The sequence below is a fragment of the Dermochelys coriacea genome, chromosome 1 (genome assembly GCF_009764565.3).
Source record: "Dermochelys coriacea isolate rDerCor1 chromosome 1, rDerCor1.pri.v4, whole genome shotgun sequence".
Lineage (NCBI taxonomy): Eukaryota > Metazoa > Chordata > Testudines > Dermochelyidae > Dermochelys > Dermochelys coriacea.
Window position 1 is genome coordinate 5,676,576 of NC_050068.2, and position 17,304 is coordinate 5,693,879.

Below are 17,304 nucleotides of genomic sequence, written 5' to 3' on the forward strand. Positions count from 1 at the left end.
AGCAAACCAGTTCTGCTGCTCTGCTCCTGCCAGGCCCCGTCCTGCTCTCCCGCTGTGCTTCCCCTGCAGGGGTTGCTGCTGGCAGGCCCAACTGAGCGAGAACTTGCCCCGCCCATGCAAGCTACTTGTCACATGGGGCAGAGCAACCCCCCAGGCAGAGCTGCTGTTTGCAGCTAGTGGGAAGCAGGGCAGGGCCCCTTGGCTTCCGCTGTCTGTGCTCGGGGTGTGCCCTTGTGCCTGGAATCAGGGCAAAGTCCCGGGGTGGATGAGGCCTAGGGGCCAGGGAGAATCTCTGCTGTCAGACAACAGCATGCAGGGGCAATGGGGGCAGCCCAGAGGAACCTGGCGCCCGCTCACAGGACCTGGTCCATTGGGTGGCAGCAAAGCTCTCAGCCCTGCACTTCCTGGGCTCAAAGACAGCTGTAAGAGTTCAGCTTCACACCATCTAGCTCTTCACAGGGGCGTAACAACCCCCAGCGATAGCTGTACTAACACGGCAGCGTCAGGCGTCTCCTCCAGCCGGGTAAGCTCTGTCTGGGCTGAGGTCCTGCCATCGGGGGCCTGGGCACGGAGCTCCCCCCCTCTCTGGTAACAGTACTTTAGTGTAAACCTTTCCTGTGACTTTACCCTCCAAACCCCACATCTCTCCCATGGCACTGCCGTGAACTGAGAGAAACGAGCAGGAAGAGTGGATCTCCCCGCGACATGAGTGCTCTGCCTCTCGGCTGGGCCCCAGGGGTCATTGCATGGTCCTGATGCCCGATACATGCGGCTATGGCATCAGGTCTCATCTGAACAGAGCAGGGTTCCACTGCATTATCTCAGCCTGCATGTGCGCACACAGCCCCTCTCAGCTTTAAGTCTGCAGACTGATCGAAGACACACAGCATTCGCCTGGCTGTCCCCAATCCCACTGCCGAGGCAGCCAGTGCAAACCGCTCATTGCAAGCATCACAATTAGAGGTGAGGCTTTCCCACGCAAAGCCATGCCTGAATGAATGCTCCTGACGCACAACCAACCCTGCCAGCCAGACTGCACAGTGGTTTGTGCCACCAGCCCCTTGCCCATTCTTGTGTGGGGAAGGGACTGACCAGTGGTGAGCCAGTCCTCAGGGTCTCTTTGGTCTTTGCAGATCGGAGAGTGGGGAAAGAAGGCAGGGGGGCTGCAGAGCCATGGGTTTCCCTTTGCACCCTCAGCTCTGACCTGCTGTCAGGGTGCAATGGGTCCACAGCAACCCCTGCTGGCTCTAGAAAACCCGCTCTGCCGGACTCAGGGGACCCTGCGTAATGAGAGAGGTCAAGTGGCACATGCTCTTGTTCGATGAAACTGCTAGGGCTTCACCTGGAACTTCCTAGCCCTCCACAGGTTCCTCCCACAGGGTGAGATCTGCAGGTGACAGCAGCCTTTGGTATGGGCCCCACCGATCTTGACCCACCCCTCACGCCTTCAGAGCCAGGGACTACAATCATATGTCCCTCTGTAGTGGTTAGAGGTCGGGAGGAAGGGGAGCAGGATCCAGAGACAAGAGGGAAGAGGAAGAAGGAAGCAGGAAGAGTGCAGGGGAAGAAGAGAGGTCAAGCACTACTATCCTGCCCCGCTGTCGCTCCTAAACCGGCCACTTGAAGCCAACACTGGCCAAGACTTTCGAACACCGGTGCTTCCACTTAAACTGCTGCGCCCTCCTTTTGGAACCAAATCGATGGTCTGGGTTTCCGAAAGCCGGGACGCCTAGCGGCTCTTCTTGGAGTCAGTGGTTGAGATTTACCCCTGTGACTTGGAGCACAGATTCAACTGGTTTTCATGGGACTTGTGAGTCAGAAACCCCCAGCCACTGACTCCTGTGGGAGCGGTCAGGTGCTCAGCCTTATGGAAAACCAGGTCACCGATTTGGGTGCCAAAATAAGGACTCGGGAGTTTAAATTTGGGCCTCAGTTTTTGCGAGTCTTGGCCGCATCATTACAGTGTTTGATGTTTCTTTTAAATGTAGCCAAGCGTGTTCACAGGCACCAAAGCCATGTGACTGACAGTGTGAGGCCAAGGGCACGAACGTATGATTTACAGATTGCTGCACGTTCTTTTCTACACTCACATACTTGTCCTAACTCACTAGTCCAGGTCTGCCAAGTGCTGGGGGTGGATGAGAGAGGGAGGGGCACAGGAATGGGATGGGCATGAAATAGACAGAAGCAAACTCCTGGAGACAGCAGAATGTGGAAGAATGGAAGGGAAATGGCAGAACACGTGGGGGCTCCTTGCCTGCCCAGGTCTCGGCTGCCCCTTGATTGCTTTTCTCTAAACGGGCTTCCGCTGTCCATATCACACAGGACCGAGGATGAGGTACTCTCGAGCTTCCTCCGGATGGATTCATGGCCGTTCAGCCTGACCGTGCCATAGCAGGGCCTGGCTCTCCACCCAGCACATACGGCCCTTGTTTTCCTTTCTTCCATTCCCTGCCTTTTCCAGCTGAGGCCCAGCTCCATCCAGGCAGCTCATGACGTCAGTGTCACACCGCTTTGCTTACAGCAGAGCTGGGCCTGACCTACTGTTTGGTTACACAGCTGCCCTCAGCATCAAGCAGTCTGGGGCTGGGAAGAGGCCCCAAGTCACTGGGAAGCGGGGAGCCCCATCATTAATTCCCACTCCTCCACCCCATCTAATGGCTCTGGCACCAGCCCCTGCTCCCACCTTATAGACGAAGGGCACGCAGGTGGAAGACTCCATCTCCCGCCCCCTCCCCACCACACGAGAACCACTGGCACGGTTTAGGAGCAGGCGCTGGAAAGCAGAAACCTCTGTGCACTGAGCATCCGCCACCCCCATCCCTGAATGTTAGCATTCAAAGACACACACCAGCCTCCAGAATCAGAACAGCGCTGACCTTGTTTGCACCAGGTCCTCTGAAGCCAATTGCAAAAGAGAAGCGAAGAGTGAGGAGTTTGTGACAGCCACTCCAGCGGCCCGGCCTTTAGAGAAGGGGCTGTCAGTATTCGCGGGACATGGAGGAAGCAGATGGCTAAGCACGATGCAGTGCCCAGAGCTACTCACTCTCTTTCCTTAGGGGAAAGGAAGAGGTTGGCAGAGACACTTCCCTGGCAAAGGCTCGCCAGCAGCCATCTCCTGGGTGTTGCTGGGGCTAAAAGGAGCCATACATTATATCACAGAGTTTGGGGCAGTACCCGCCTCTGTCATGGGGACTCCTGGATTCTGTTCCCGACTCCAGCACTGACTCTCAGAGGGGATCGCTGTGCCTCAGTTTCCCCATGTCAGGCTCATCTCTCTTGGGGATGTTGTGCGGCTCGACTGATGTCTAGAAAGGGCTCCGAGCTCCTCAGACAAAAGGACTATGGAAGTGCAATAAAAAGGTGCAGTTTGACACATATGCAAATGAAACAAGAGGAAAATGAAGCCTGGGGGCCTAATTGCCCGGCTCTACTCCCGACTCAGACCCTTGCTTTGGACAGCGTACTGGCAGCTAGCCTTCCAGAAGACAGTCTCAATGGGGCAGGGATGGCTGTTGCTAAGGAAGTGCCCTTTTGCCAGCAGGTTTCCTCCAGGGGCACAGAAACAAATCCGAAATCTCGCTCTTTCACTGAAAACGACACAGAGTCAGGGTCAGAAGCGACCACTGTGATCTCGGCCTAGAAGCTGAGGATCAAGCCAAGCACCCTTCTGCCTCTGACTTACGGGTCTCCAGGCCTGGGCTTTTTGTAGGGCCAGCAAACACACACATGTGCCCAGAAGGGCAAACAGCTTCGGGGAAAAAGATGCCACTTCTCGTGACAAACTGCCCTTCAAGCTGACGTCAAGACTCCTAGTGTAACCCTGTTTCCAAGGACTGGACACTCAGCTGTAAGAACTTACTCAGGGCTGTACCTTGCCATGGAAGGTGTTTCCAGACCTTTACCTGTCAAACAGGACAGGCCCAACTGGACTGAAATTTGGCAAGCAATTCACCTAAATTATATTCAAACGGTTCTTTGCTCCCCTTCCACAAACAATAAATGAGCCAAGATGGTGCTGTTCAATAACCCAGTATAGAACATGGGCAGGGCCACTTTCCCACATAAATTTTCATACAGCTTGTTGCTCCAGAATGCACATGTCTAAAATGCACAATTAGCTTGTGCTTTACAAGTGCTGTGATTTGTGGCCCATGGCTCAGAGGTCGCTCTTGGCCATCAGGAACATACTGAATTAACAGCACTCGTCTTGGAGAGATCTGCTTTGAGACACAAAGGTGGAGCGTGAGAGTCAGCCAGCTAAAGCCCAGACTGTGGAAGGTTCTGGACAAGTTGATTATATCCTGGGGAGTATGTACAACTAGGGAGACCACTACTAATGCAGTCTGCTGTGCTCTGCACTTCTCTAGCATCTCCTCCAATCTCCAACCATTTGCCACTCACTCATTATTTAACACTGCCACTGAGCTAGGAGAGAATTCCCAGTTTTACAGATGAGAAAACTGAGTCCAGAGAAGTGACGCCACCCAGAGAGTCAGAAGTTGGAAGAGAACCCAGGACGCCTGAACCCAGAACCCTAGTCCCAGGCCCTAAGCACTCAACCATACTCCTTCCATAACTGTGTTTAACAGCAAGAGCTCAGCTTCTGTCCTGAACTAGGGCCTGCTGGAAGTTATTCTAACCGTGGTAGATTCTCTGCCTGCTATCTTCAATCCAAAAGGTGCTCTCAAGACATGTCCATTTAATAAGCTGAGAGGCTTTTCCTGTTTGTTTTTTATTTCCCACAGGCCACCAAACAGCCATCACTGCCTTCTAGTCATTATGGACATGGACCAGACTACAGCTGGTAACCTAGAGCTGAAACGCTCATCACTCGGCCATCCATTGCCATACAACTGGGGCTGAGACACAAAGGAGAGTTTCAGAGTAGCAGCCGTGTCAGTCTGTATTCGCAAAAAGAAAAGGAGGACTTGTGGCACCTTAGAGACTAAAATTTATTTGAGCATAAGCTTTCGTGAGCTACAGCTCACTTCATCGGATGCATTTGGTGGAAAATACAGTATTCCACCAAATGCATCCGATGAAGTGAGCTGTAGCTCACGAAAGCTTATGCTCAAATAAATTTGTTAGTCTCTAAGGTGCCACAAGTCCTCCTTTTCTTTTTACAAAGGAGAGTGTCAATCTGAGCTCATCTTCCTTGGATATTGCTGGTCCACGTCACCCCCTGAACACAATGGGGCACTTCAGCTCCAGCAGCACTCGCCAGGAGCTAACCACTTACACTCATTTGCAATTTGCTTGGGAAGAGCCAAAGATGAGACAAGGTTTCAAATAAGGTCAGTGTTTGTTTGATTAGTCGTGTTACCTTTGTTCCCGCAGGCACATCACCCAAATAAAAGACTGATTTATTCAGAGACACAGGCAATTTTCAGCCAAAACCACAGCACTTCATTGGTTAATCACCACTGAGATGACAGATGAGGCACTGGACCAAGTTCTGCAATGGCAGTAATCCTAAAACGACTGCACTTACATGGGAGAGAGGCTAAGGAAGCAAAAACTGCAGAAACCAAGGGACGATTATAGCCCGAAGGGAAAGGGTAAAAGGACTCCAAGAGGAAGAACACCACAGCAAACATCAGTTCCGAGGCACGGCAGGCTAGAGGGAGCTAGAAAAGAAGGAGCAGTATACCCAAAGCTCTCAGTGCGACAGCGAATCCCCGAGGTGACATCAGGAGGGGGCAGGTCAGGGGTGGAGTCCATCTGGAGGATATAAGAGGAGGAGGTGTGATGGTAATAGATAGGGTGGGCATGGCAAGCAGGAGAAGATGCAGTGGTAATGGCGGTGGAGGAGCAAGAGGTGGAAGAGACGGTGGTGGCAGATGCTAGACTGGTTCCATGAGCGTTGGAACTAAAAGATTGTCCAGAAGTGAGGCTGTGCATTCGACGGAGAGCAACTCTGCCTGACAGGTAATGGGCAGGCTGGCCTGGCTCGTTCTGGCCATGCACGTAACTCTCTACCAACCTCTGAGATCCGAGGGAGTGCTGCGGGTCCACGACGCGCTGGCGGACACCGCTGGGCAAGGGGGGAGCTGTAACGACAGAAAAGAGAATACTGAATGCAGCTGGAGAAGAGCCTGTGCACTAAACCAGCCTGACTGCACTGGCATAAAGCCACCATCCCATGTCAGCATTACAGGTCACAGATAATCAAACTCTGTACCAATGGAGCACCACTTTGGCCCTTTCAGCCATCCCTTCTGGGGTGCTGTGAGCTGTGCTGTTTGATACAGAAGAGGCGTTACATTTTTGCTTCTGCTTCAATCAATGACCAGCCCAAGAGAAACAGGATTTTACATTCCTTATATTATCCCCATGCTTGACACAGATGACCAGAGAGGAGTGTGCACTATCAGAGGTTTATATTACTAGCATGAGACTGAAGCAAGGGGTCTGATTTTGATTTTACTGATACCAGTTCTACCCCAGTGTATTTGCACGGATTCCAAGGAAATGCTCCAGATTTACCCCTTTGCTACTGAGAGCGTGATTTGCCCTTTGATTAAGTACAGTTGCACTTCAATTGAAACACAAGAAAGCTTCCATTAAGGTGCAGGAATCTCTCAGCTTTCACTGTGTGCCTTTGTCTGCAGGGTTGGATGGCTGAGATGCCCAGTGCAAGAAAAGGGAGTACTTTTTGAGATGCATCTGCTGGTTTAATCAACGTTAGTAGGGATAGCTACCGTTTTTCACTATTATATACACCCACCAAGTGCAGATCTGCTCTGAAAAAATGACATCAGCCAGTTCCCTTTCCACATCAGAGTGCTTAGTTTGCAAGGTTTTTTTTCCATTAGCAAATTCATCTTAAGCTCTGAAAGCCACGCTGGCTTCTTTCCTTCTCATGCATTGTCACAGCTTTTAATGCCAGAAGAGACCATTGCGATTATATAATCTGACGTCCTACATAGCACTAGCCAGAGAACCTCACCCACTCTTCCCTACGTCAAGCCCATAACTTTCATTTCAGCATACCCTTTAGAAAGACCTCAAATCTCAATACATCAATTTCAAGTGATGTAGAATCTACTAAGCCCCTAGGTGAGTTGTTCCAATGTTGATAATTACCCTCAAAAGTTGCACCTTATTTCTAGTCTGGATTTTTCTAGCTTCAGCTTCTGACCATTGGATCTCATTATACCTGTGTCTGCTAGATTAAAAAGACCTCTAGTGTACGTACTTGTAGACCGCGATCAAGTCTCATCGTAAGTTTCTTTTGGGAATAAGGTTCTGAGGCCAAATTACATGCGGACAAATCAGAGTATAATCTGAAAGCAGTCGGGCAGCACGGGTGTCACTCAGGGCAAAGCGTGGCCTGCAGAATCTAGGAGTAGCTGTTCAGATGCTACAGTGATAAGCACAGTCTAAAACCTTTATAGAACAGAACAGTAGTGGTGCTCCCCAGGCCGAAAAACAGAAAAAACATCTCTACTTATATCTGCTCTTCAAGTCACTGAGCACTGATAAACATGGACCACCAGGAGGACATTAGAGAGTCATCTCTCAGAGTAGAACCGACTTGGGGTGAAATTCACCCTTGGACAGGAGGCCAGCACATGGCCTAGGCACTAAAGTCTAACTTGGGACATAAGCAGTGCCTAGGCATTGTGCCAGTCCCACTGCAAAGGGTAAATCTCACCCTCTGACAGTGGAGAGCACTTGTAAGATAAATCCTTATCCAGTGCACACTGATCATTTATAAAATTACGCCCAAGAACCAGCACTGAGTGGAAATCACTACCTTCAAAGTCTGACCATTCACAGCTGTGGATTCACAGCTTGCTTTAGCTGGTGTGTGTAATTATGGGCTATAATGAGTTTCTAATGTGGTAATTATAAGATGCAATGCATTTCTAATGAGGTAATTATAAGCTGCAATTCATTTCTTGCCTGAACTTCCGTACAGCTTTTTTTTTTTATTGCTGAGTACCAGAATCCTTGAAATAAAAAGTTCATGATAGTGAAATAAAGGATCATTAATATTAGGCCACCCTCCCTTCCTTCTTGATTTCCAGACTCCTTGACCCTACCCAACCCAACTTGGTGCTCCAATGAAGAGATGCTAAGATGTGACATGGGAAGTTCTCAACTGTTGCTTGCTAAATGCAATCCTGGTAGAGCTGTGCTTGGCAGACAGTAATTTTGCCCAGCTTTACAGCATAAAACAATGATGGCTGATGGCACTAGTATATCTCTGTGCTCTTCCATTTTAAGACCCAAAGTTCTTCAGCCACCAAAACTTCTATCCAGGGTGCCTGAACTTTACCCAACTGAGGGACACCCCTCATTTGCCCGAATTGGAGCAGATGACAGACTTGCCCCCATATTCAGTAAGGCTATATCCTGCAGCGACTCCTGGTATCTGCAATGGCCACTGAGATCAAGAGAGAGCATTGCATGCTGGGACACAGCATTCCATAGGCTGCATCTCCACAGAGCAGTCAAGGGTGACTGTGGCTACACTTTTCACTGGGCTGCATTTTGGGCTGTCCTGTATGTTTCCTTTGAGGCGGGGGGGGGGTGTCAAAACTTTCTGGCGTCTAAAGGTGCACACACATAAGACAGTGATGTCAAAATGGTTAAAAAGCTGAATGGACAGCAAAGCTCAGAAGTGAAGTACAGGGAGAGCTCTTTTGGGAACTGAAGAGCCAGCAAAACGCTGCTGTCAAACTCACTCCACAGCTAAGAGAACCATCCTGTGGTTCAAATACATACAGATTCCGGAGTGATCCCTGCCTGGGTATATTTCAGTATAAGAGGAATATCACTGTACAGTAAGAAATGCAACAAAAATAATCTAAACAAACTGCTGTCTTAACACTCTCAGGGTTAGCCACACGGTTTCCTCCAGGAGATTCCCACTGATGAGGGTCTCCATTCCCACACTGCTACTCTCTGCAACCAATGATCCTTTCAGAGGCCCTCTTTTGACTGTGCAGCCTAAACATTTATAGAATTTCTTTCCTGCTGGATCCTGAACTGAAATAAACCTAATAAATCAAACTAAGAGTGAAGCTAAATCTCCATCTCCTGAAACACTCGTCAGGAAGGTGGCTGGAGGACGAGAGAGTTGGAGCAGCCAGGGGCCAGATCTGGGGGCCATTCGGGCTATACACCTTCCTCTTCTTCAAATGGGAGCTCTGCTGACGTGAACCAATGCTGGCACAGTTAAGCGGCCCAGGTGGGGTCTTACTCGGCCTTTGGAGGAGAGGCTTTTCTCTCACAGAGCTGGAGGAGGAGGATACGTTTGTGGGATTCCAGATCTCCTGAGGAACTGAGGACTCTTCTTTCCTCACTGGGCCTTTCCCCTCCTCCATGCCGGGGCAGTTCCCTGGCCTGTGCTAGGCAGGAGGTCAGACTAGATGATCACAATGGTCTCTTCTTAGAATCTATTAATGCTTTTCATCCCCCAACGTTGTCCCTTACACACCTGTCATGCCCCTGGGTTTTGTTTACCAAGTTCTTGTAGTGAGCACGGGACTGGGAATCAAGGCTCCTGGTTTCAATCCTGTCCCTGTCTCTGTCTCTGTGGGTATGTCTACATGGCAGTAAAAGCTCTACGGCACGACTGCAGCTGACCTGGGTCAGCTGACTCGGGCTGTAGGACTGCTGGGTAGACACTCAGGCTCCAGCTGGGGCCCTGCGAGGGTGGAGGGTACTAGAGCCTGGGCTCCAGCCTGAGCCTGAATGTCTACACAGCCATTTTTCAGTCCCAGCACCCGAGCCCTGTGAGCCCGAGTCAGCTACTCCGGGCCAGCCATGCATGTTTACTCCCCTGTAGACAAACCCCAGGCCACACAGGGTAACTCACAACCTTAGTGTGTCCTCATTTTACATGAGGATACTTTGACTTATAAATATGAACAGATTGTCCACCGAAGGCCTTGATTACTTTTTCTGGACCTGACTTATTGCGTTGGTACTCCAGGTTTACCCCACCATAATTCCACTGCTGTATAGCCAGAGTCAATGGAGTTCCACTGCTGTATAGCCAGAGTAATAACCCAGTGCTGGATCAAACCCTAATCATTGGGTATCTTGCTCCCTACTCTGTTCATTAGCAGGATGATCCCTCCCTCCTATATTTTAGAGGCAGATCTCCAGGAAACTCCACATTCTCCCTCCTCCATCATACACAGACAGGCTCTGTAATGTGACAACACTTCCACTGAGGGAGGATTAACCAGTGGAAGTGGGGAATCGCTTGAGATGTTCCCTCCATTCAGGAGCTGTATGCGGTCTCCACTGTGCTGTACATAGCATCGAAACAATCACATCTGTAGGTGACATCTCCCTCCACCAGCCCGAATCACCCAAAGGAGGGAGGGTACTGTTGTCATTGATACTCCAGGTCCTCCAGGGAGGGGGAGGGGAGCAGCATCACTCTCCAAGCCCTGACCAAAACTGCCTTTCAAACCTTGGTTTTAAAAATCCAAACACAAAGTGAGGAGGAAGGAGCTAACATGCAATTCTTCTTCATCCCAGCAGACTCTGCCCAGAAGTTAGTAAAGATGCTAATGTCTCACTGGAGAAGAGCGTGTGAATTAGTTTTTGTGTCAAAAAGTTGGAAAAATCGTGGATATAGTTTAGTCCAGCGGGTGAAAAAAAAACAACCAAGAGAACCAAACCGGGGTGTTTCCAGAGGGACAGATCCTCCATGGAGATAGACGAGCGGTCACTGAACCTGAGCCCCAAAAGCCAGGCCGCGTCTGGGGTTAGCCAATCAGGTTTGAAAGGGAGAGAGAAAAGTTTGATTTACAGGTATAATCATCACTGGCACTCAGCAGCATTCTCAACCCGAACGGGACAGAAACAGATCAACCACAGACCTGTCCTCCTCCCCTAAGAGGCCCCTGCACACAGGCAATGGCACCCCCATGAGCCCCAGGGAGTGGGACAGGGCAATAGTGACACTTGTGTCAGGAGCCCAACTTGAGATGCCAGGGGCTTAGTTTGCAAAGGTGCTGAACACATGCAGTCCCCCGTGAGCCAGACAGGCTCTTCGTTGATGTTAATCAGCGTGGCTTCATTACGTCAGCTGAGCTGGCCTGATTCTCACCAGCTGAGAATCTTGGCCATTGATTTTAACAGGAACTGCAGTGCTCCAAAAACCATGCCCTAGGGTTCTCCTGTCAGGCACCCAAAATCTGAGACGTGAAAATTCAGCCCAGGGCCCATACCATGTATGGATCAAATCTGGAGTCTTCACTCCAATTTGTACTCAGGGGTTTCCATTAAGATTTGTGGATATTGCCTGGTTAAATCCTAGCCGCAGGTTCTCAGGAACCCATCTCCTCAGATAAATATCTAGCTGGCGCACCTGTCATGCTTATAATGATGCCATCACTGGTAAGTGGCTCCAAGTCGGACTCAGCCAAGTTAGTTGGAACCCACTGCTCCTCCAACCGGGGCACTGCCCTCTCTTCCTCTGCCCAGCTTACACGGAGAAATTCCTGCTCTCTTCACTTCAACCCTAGTCCGCCACGAATAACATGGGCAGCAACACGTCTCTCCATCACTGGAGCTAGTATGTACTTCTGGAGTTAATGGCTTCCAAATACTTCTAGCAATGGAGGTCGGGCTTATATTGACATGCCAGCACTAGAATGACTCTCACGCTTTCTCTGTTGGTTTAAAAAACCAATATGGCTACACCGTTCCCTTCCAATATATTTCAGCTCTCTGCATCTATCTATCTAGCGTATCACAGTGCCTTCACTGGAGCAGTAGCTAAGTGCTAACTCGCCTCAGTGCACATCATCTAGCAGAGATACATACACTGCATGGACATGGGAGACACAATCTCTTCATCCAGATCGTCCATATCATCAGTCATGATGAAGTGCGATGGGTTGGGACGGGAGGTTCCCACCCAACTGGGATCGATGTTCAGGGCTGTCACTAGTGTGTGGATGCCTGGGTTGTTGACAATCTGGAACCCACATAGCAGCTCGATTTGGTGCCAGCGGTGTAGGCGCTCTCGCAGTGCAGCCGTCACTTCGCTCAGGGCTTGCCTGAAAACAAGATTCAAACAAGGGAAAAGGGAAAACAAATGAAGAACAGTGGAAACAAATTACACAAGATAGAAGATCCCAGTGAGTCTGAAACAGGGAGTCAGAATGTTAAGATGAGATTCCTCTCTGTGAAAAGAAAAGGAGTACTTGTGGCACCTTAGAGACTAACAAATTTATTTGAGCATAAGCTTTCGTGAGCTACAGCTCACTTCATCGGATCCTGTAGCTCACGAAAGCTTATGCTCAAATAAATTTGTTAGTCTCTAAGGTGCCACAAGTACTCCTTTTCTTTTTGCGAATACAGACTAACCCGGCTGCTACTCTGATTCCTCTCTGTGTATTTCTCCAGACCTCCTTGCAGAGCGTTACATAGTAACTACTTCTGAATGGGATTTTTCTGTGTGTTAACCCCCAGACAGGTTCTCAAGGGGACAACAAGAGTCAGTGTCAAAGTATTGTGATACAGCTCTGAGTCACGCAAATCTCAGAGTCTTGGGCTGGGATTTTCAAAGCTGACCAGGAGATTTTAATTCAGTTGGATTTTAATGGGCACTGTCTGGCTAACACCTCTAGCTGGCTTGGAAAATCTCAACCCTGGAAGACAAGTAAGATGAATGATTCAATTTTAAGATGAATAAGCTAGTGGTGTCTGAAGCTTTACCGTAGTGATAAATGAATAAGCCTTCAGGTTATTTGATGGATAAGTGTGATGGAGTTCACAGGTAGGTATCTTCTCAAAATCTGAATGAATGCTTCCACCATGAAAGGAAGGAATTTACAGGAATATATCTATCAGCCATATGAGCAACTTTACCAACCACCGACAGGATGGCTGAAATGCAGCCCACTTTACAAGGGAACATGGCCACAGCATACAGCAACAGGCTAGAGCAGGAAACCCCTGTCCCATGGAAACCTCTGGGGAGAACTACCTCAGGGAAGAACATCCCTCTCACTGTGCAAAGAGACATGGGATCTGTAATAGCTGTAAATGGTCGGGACTTCAATTTTCCACCTTAATGGGGTAAAATGTTACTAGTTACCCATTACATTTCACACATTCACCGAAACCCGACAAATGTGAATTAAATAAAGATCAACTTTTACTGAGGCAAAGGAAAGGCCAACAAATCCATGCTGTGCAACAGAATGGATTTAAAATATGCACTACGGAATGACTTTTCCCTGGGGTTCAGGATCCGTAGAGGTGTGCTGTATGTCTGTGCCTTGCCCCAGTGAGGCTAAGCAAAATGAGACCAGCCTTGCAGACATGCGTGTATTACAGCTGCCTGCATGTGCGGGGGAGGGATTTGGGGGAAATGGCAGAAAGGCATGCAGTGGATACTCACTTTGCAGTTAAAATTTTATGATCAACGTCATCTAGGGATGAGCTGTGGGCAACATGAAATGTTCCGAAGAGGGTGTTTCGCTTCTTTTTAATTTTTTCAGCCTGAAATATATTAACAGAAAAAGGTCACCGGAACAATCTGCCCTTGTGTTTCCTCCAGGACAATCATATCCTGAACAGGGTAAGACAGAAATAATCCTGTGGCTGTTTGCACACATGCAAGTAGCTTGACTGGTCACTTTATCTGAGGATGTTATGCCACACAACATGCTGGCTAGGGTGTCAGTCAAGAGCTGAGTAAGGACAAGATTCCAGAGCACCAGCTACAACTGCATAGCTAAGGACTCCTGCCGTGCCACGGGCTCATTACCAGAATGACCAATGAAAGCTTTATCAACAGGATCCTAACATCCTGAAATGGGGTTTTGCCTCCTCTTTAGAACCCTGTGTATATCTGAATCTTAAGTCTCTACATACAGATCCTTGGTCTTTATGCTCTAATAATGTTTGCTGCAGAGTTGCAAAAGGCAAACCGGGGGCAGGAACGCTGCAGCTGACACCACACAGGGAAATGGCTGAAGTGCTACAGCGTTTGTGGTCAGAATGTGGTAAGACAGACAAATTCATATTTGTCCTGTCACCTCTGACTGCTGTACAATGTCAAGAGAGCCAAGCACACTGGCTGCAATAGCTTCCTGCTCTCTGCTTCACTCAGAAGATTTTAAACAGCTGGGAACAGCGAAGTGACTTGGCCACTGAAGACAACATACACATTTTACATGTCAAAAATTTCACCGCCCTTATATGTGTGACGTTGGGGCGGATTTGGTATCACTGGGGCTGTGGAGAGTTCCTTTCATAGATGTTTCACAATGCATGATACTGCACGCAACAGCTAGTTATGCACATTAGCAGGTTTAAACTTATCCGCCAAAGAGCCACTTACTCAGTGAGTGGCAATGTGGCCTAGTGGTCTGAGTATATGAAGGGAGCCTAGAACTCAATAGTTCTAAACCAACTATGTCGCTAGTTCACTGTATAACACTAGACAAATAGCTTCATCTCTTTGTGACTCAATTTTCCCATCTGTAAAGTGTTTATAACAACTGCGTTGGGTGCCTTAACTAAGGTTTGTGCAGCACTTAGAAAATGTAAAACATTACACCAATACCTGATATCATCATGGACCAGTATTAGATATAATCATGTATCCATGGTCATCAAACCTCCATGGAAACATGGATTAATTGCTAAGCATGAATACGAAAAAGTAGCCAAAGCATGCAGGGACAATATCAGAAAGGCTAATGCATAAAATGAATTACACCTGGCAAGCGACATCAAAGGCATAAGAAGAGGTTCTATAAATACATTAGGAGCAAGAAAAAGATGAAGAAAAGTATAGGGCCACTACTTAGCAGGGAAGGAGTGCTAATAACGGATGGCATCAAGAAGGCTGAGGTGTTTAATGCCTATTTTGCTTCAGTCTTCGTTAAAAAGGTTAATGATGACCAGATGCTCAACATAACTAGTATCAAAAACAAGTGGGAAGGACACAAGCCAAAACAGAAAATGAACAGATTAAAAAAATATTTAGATAAGTTACATGTATTCACTTTGATAGGGTTTGATTAAATTCATTCTAGGGTACTTAAAGAACTAGCTGAAGCAATCTCTGAATCATTAGCAACTATCTTTCAGAACTCAAGGAGAATGGATGAGGTCTCAGAGGACGGGAGAATGGCAAACATAGTACCTGTCTTTATAAAGAGGACCCAGGGGATTATAGACCAGTCAGCCTAACTCTGATATCTGGAAAGATACTGGAACAAATTATTAAACAATCAATTTGGAGCACCTAGAAGTTAATAGGATTATAAGAAATAGCCAACATGGATTTATCAAAACAACCTAATTTCCTTCTTTGACAGGATGACTGGCCTAGTGGATAGGGGAGAGCTGTAGAAGTGATATATCTTAATTTTAGTAAGGCTTTTCACCCAGGCCCACATAACATTCTCATAGGCAAACTAGGGAAATGTGGTGCAAAGTAATGCACATTGGAAAACATAATTCAACTATACATTCAAAATGATGGGGTCTAAATTAACTGTTAATACTCAAGAAAGAGATCTTGGAGTCACTGTGGATAGTTCTCTGAAAACATTTGCTCAATGTGCAGCAGCAGTCAAAAAAGCCACAGAATGTTAGGAACCTTTTGGAAAGGGATTGATAATAAGGGAGAAAATATCATGTGGTCTCTATATAAATCCACTGAATGCCCATATCCTGAATCCTGTGTGCAGTTCTGGCCACCCCATCTCATAAAAGATATATTTGAAATGGAAGCAGTACAGAAAAGGGCAATAAAAATGATTTGAGATATGGAACAGTTTCCATATGAAGAGAGATTAAAAAGACTGGAACTGTTCATCTTAGAAAAGAGAAAACTAAGGGGTGGGGGATAAGAGAGAGGTTGATAAAATCAGGAATACGGTGGAGAAAGTGAATAGCGAAGTGTTATTTAACCTTTCACATAACACAAGACTCAGGGGTCACCAATGAAATTAATAGGCAGTGTGTTTAAAAACCAAACAAAAGGCAGTAGTTCTTCACACAATGCACAGTCAACATGTGGAACTCCTTGCCAGAGGATGTTGTGAAGGCAAAACTATAACTGGGTTCAAAAAAGAATTAGGTAAGTTCATGGAGGATAGGCCCCTGAATGGCTATGAGCCAAGATGGTCAGGGACAAAACCCCATGTTCCAGGTGTCCCTAAATCTCTGACTGCCAGAAGCTGGGACTGGACTACAGGGGAGGGATTACTCAACAATTGCCCTGTTCTGTTCATTCCCTCTGAAGCATCTGGCAGTGACCACTGCCAGACTACAGGATAGTGGGCTAGGTGGACCATTGTCTGACCCAGAATGGCCACTCTTATTTTCTTAGATGAAATTACTATAAGGTGGGTGGTTAAATGGCTAAAAGATGGTACTCAAAGAGTAGTAGTCAATGGTTTGTTGTCAGACTTGGAGGATGTATCTAGTGGGGACCCACAGGGTTTTGTCCTTGGCCTGGTACTATTCAATATTTTTATTAATGACTTCACTAATAGACTGGAGAGGATGCTTATAAAATTTAAAGATGACATCAAGCTGGGAGGCATTGCAAGCACTTTGAAGGACAGGATTAGAATTGAAAATGACCTAGACAAATTAGAGAATTGGTCTCAGATCAACAAGATGAAATACAATAATGACAAGTGCAAAGTACTACACTTAGGAAGGAAAAATCAAATACACAGCTACAAAACGGGGAATAAGTGGCCAGGCAGTCGTACTGCTGAAGGGCTCTGAGGGTTATAGTGGATCACAAATTGAACATGAGCCAATGATGTGACCGAGTTTTGAAACAAGCTAATATCATTCTGGGATGTATTAACAAGAGTGTCATATGTAAGACACGGGAGGTAACTGTCTCACTATCTGCAGCATCAGTGAGGTCCTGTTGTCAGTACTGGGTACCATGCTTTAAGAAAGATGTGGACAAACTGGAGAGTGTCAAGAGGAAAATACCAAAAATAGTAAGAGGTTTAGAAACCCTGACCTATCAGAAAAGGTTAAAAAGCCCGGGCATACTTAGTCTTGACAAAAGAAGACTGAGGGGGAGACCTGACAACAACCTTCAAATATGTTAAGGACTATTATACAGAGGATAGTGATAAATTGTTCTCCATGTCCACTGTGATGGTACAAGAAGTGATGGGCTTCATCTGCAGCAAGGGAGATTTAGGTTAGATATTAGGAAACTTTCCAACTACAAGGATAGTTAAACTCTGCAACAGGCTTTCACGGGAAGCAGCAGAATCCCCATTACTGGAGGCTTTAAAAACAGGTTGAACAAATACCTGACAGGGATGG

The 17,304-nt window shown here is 47.6% G+C and overlaps 1 protein-coding gene across 3 annotated transcripts in view; it reads right to left on the reverse strand.

Moving 5' to 3' along the window:
• Nucleotides 1-17,304, reverse strand: part of STIM1 (stromal interaction molecule 1) — a 177,189-nt gene that overhangs the window by 3,101 nt on the left and 156,784 nt on the right. For 2 of the 3 annotated variants that reach the window (XM_038398851.2, XM_043503978.1), the window contains exons 10-13: nt 13,385-13,485; nt 11,800-12,035; nt 10,650-10,730; nt 5,987-6,053 (exon numbers count right to left, since the gene is read on the reverse strand). In XM_038398851.2, coding sequence (XP_038254779.1) covers nt 5,987-6,053; nt 10,650-10,730; nt 11,800-12,035; nt 13,385-13,485 — 485 coding nt within the window. The remainder of the gene's footprint in view (nt 1-5,986; nt 6,054-10,649; nt 10,731-11,799; nt 12,036-13,384; nt 13,486-17,304) is intronic. The other variant, XM_043503979.1, reaches the window with a different exon arrangement.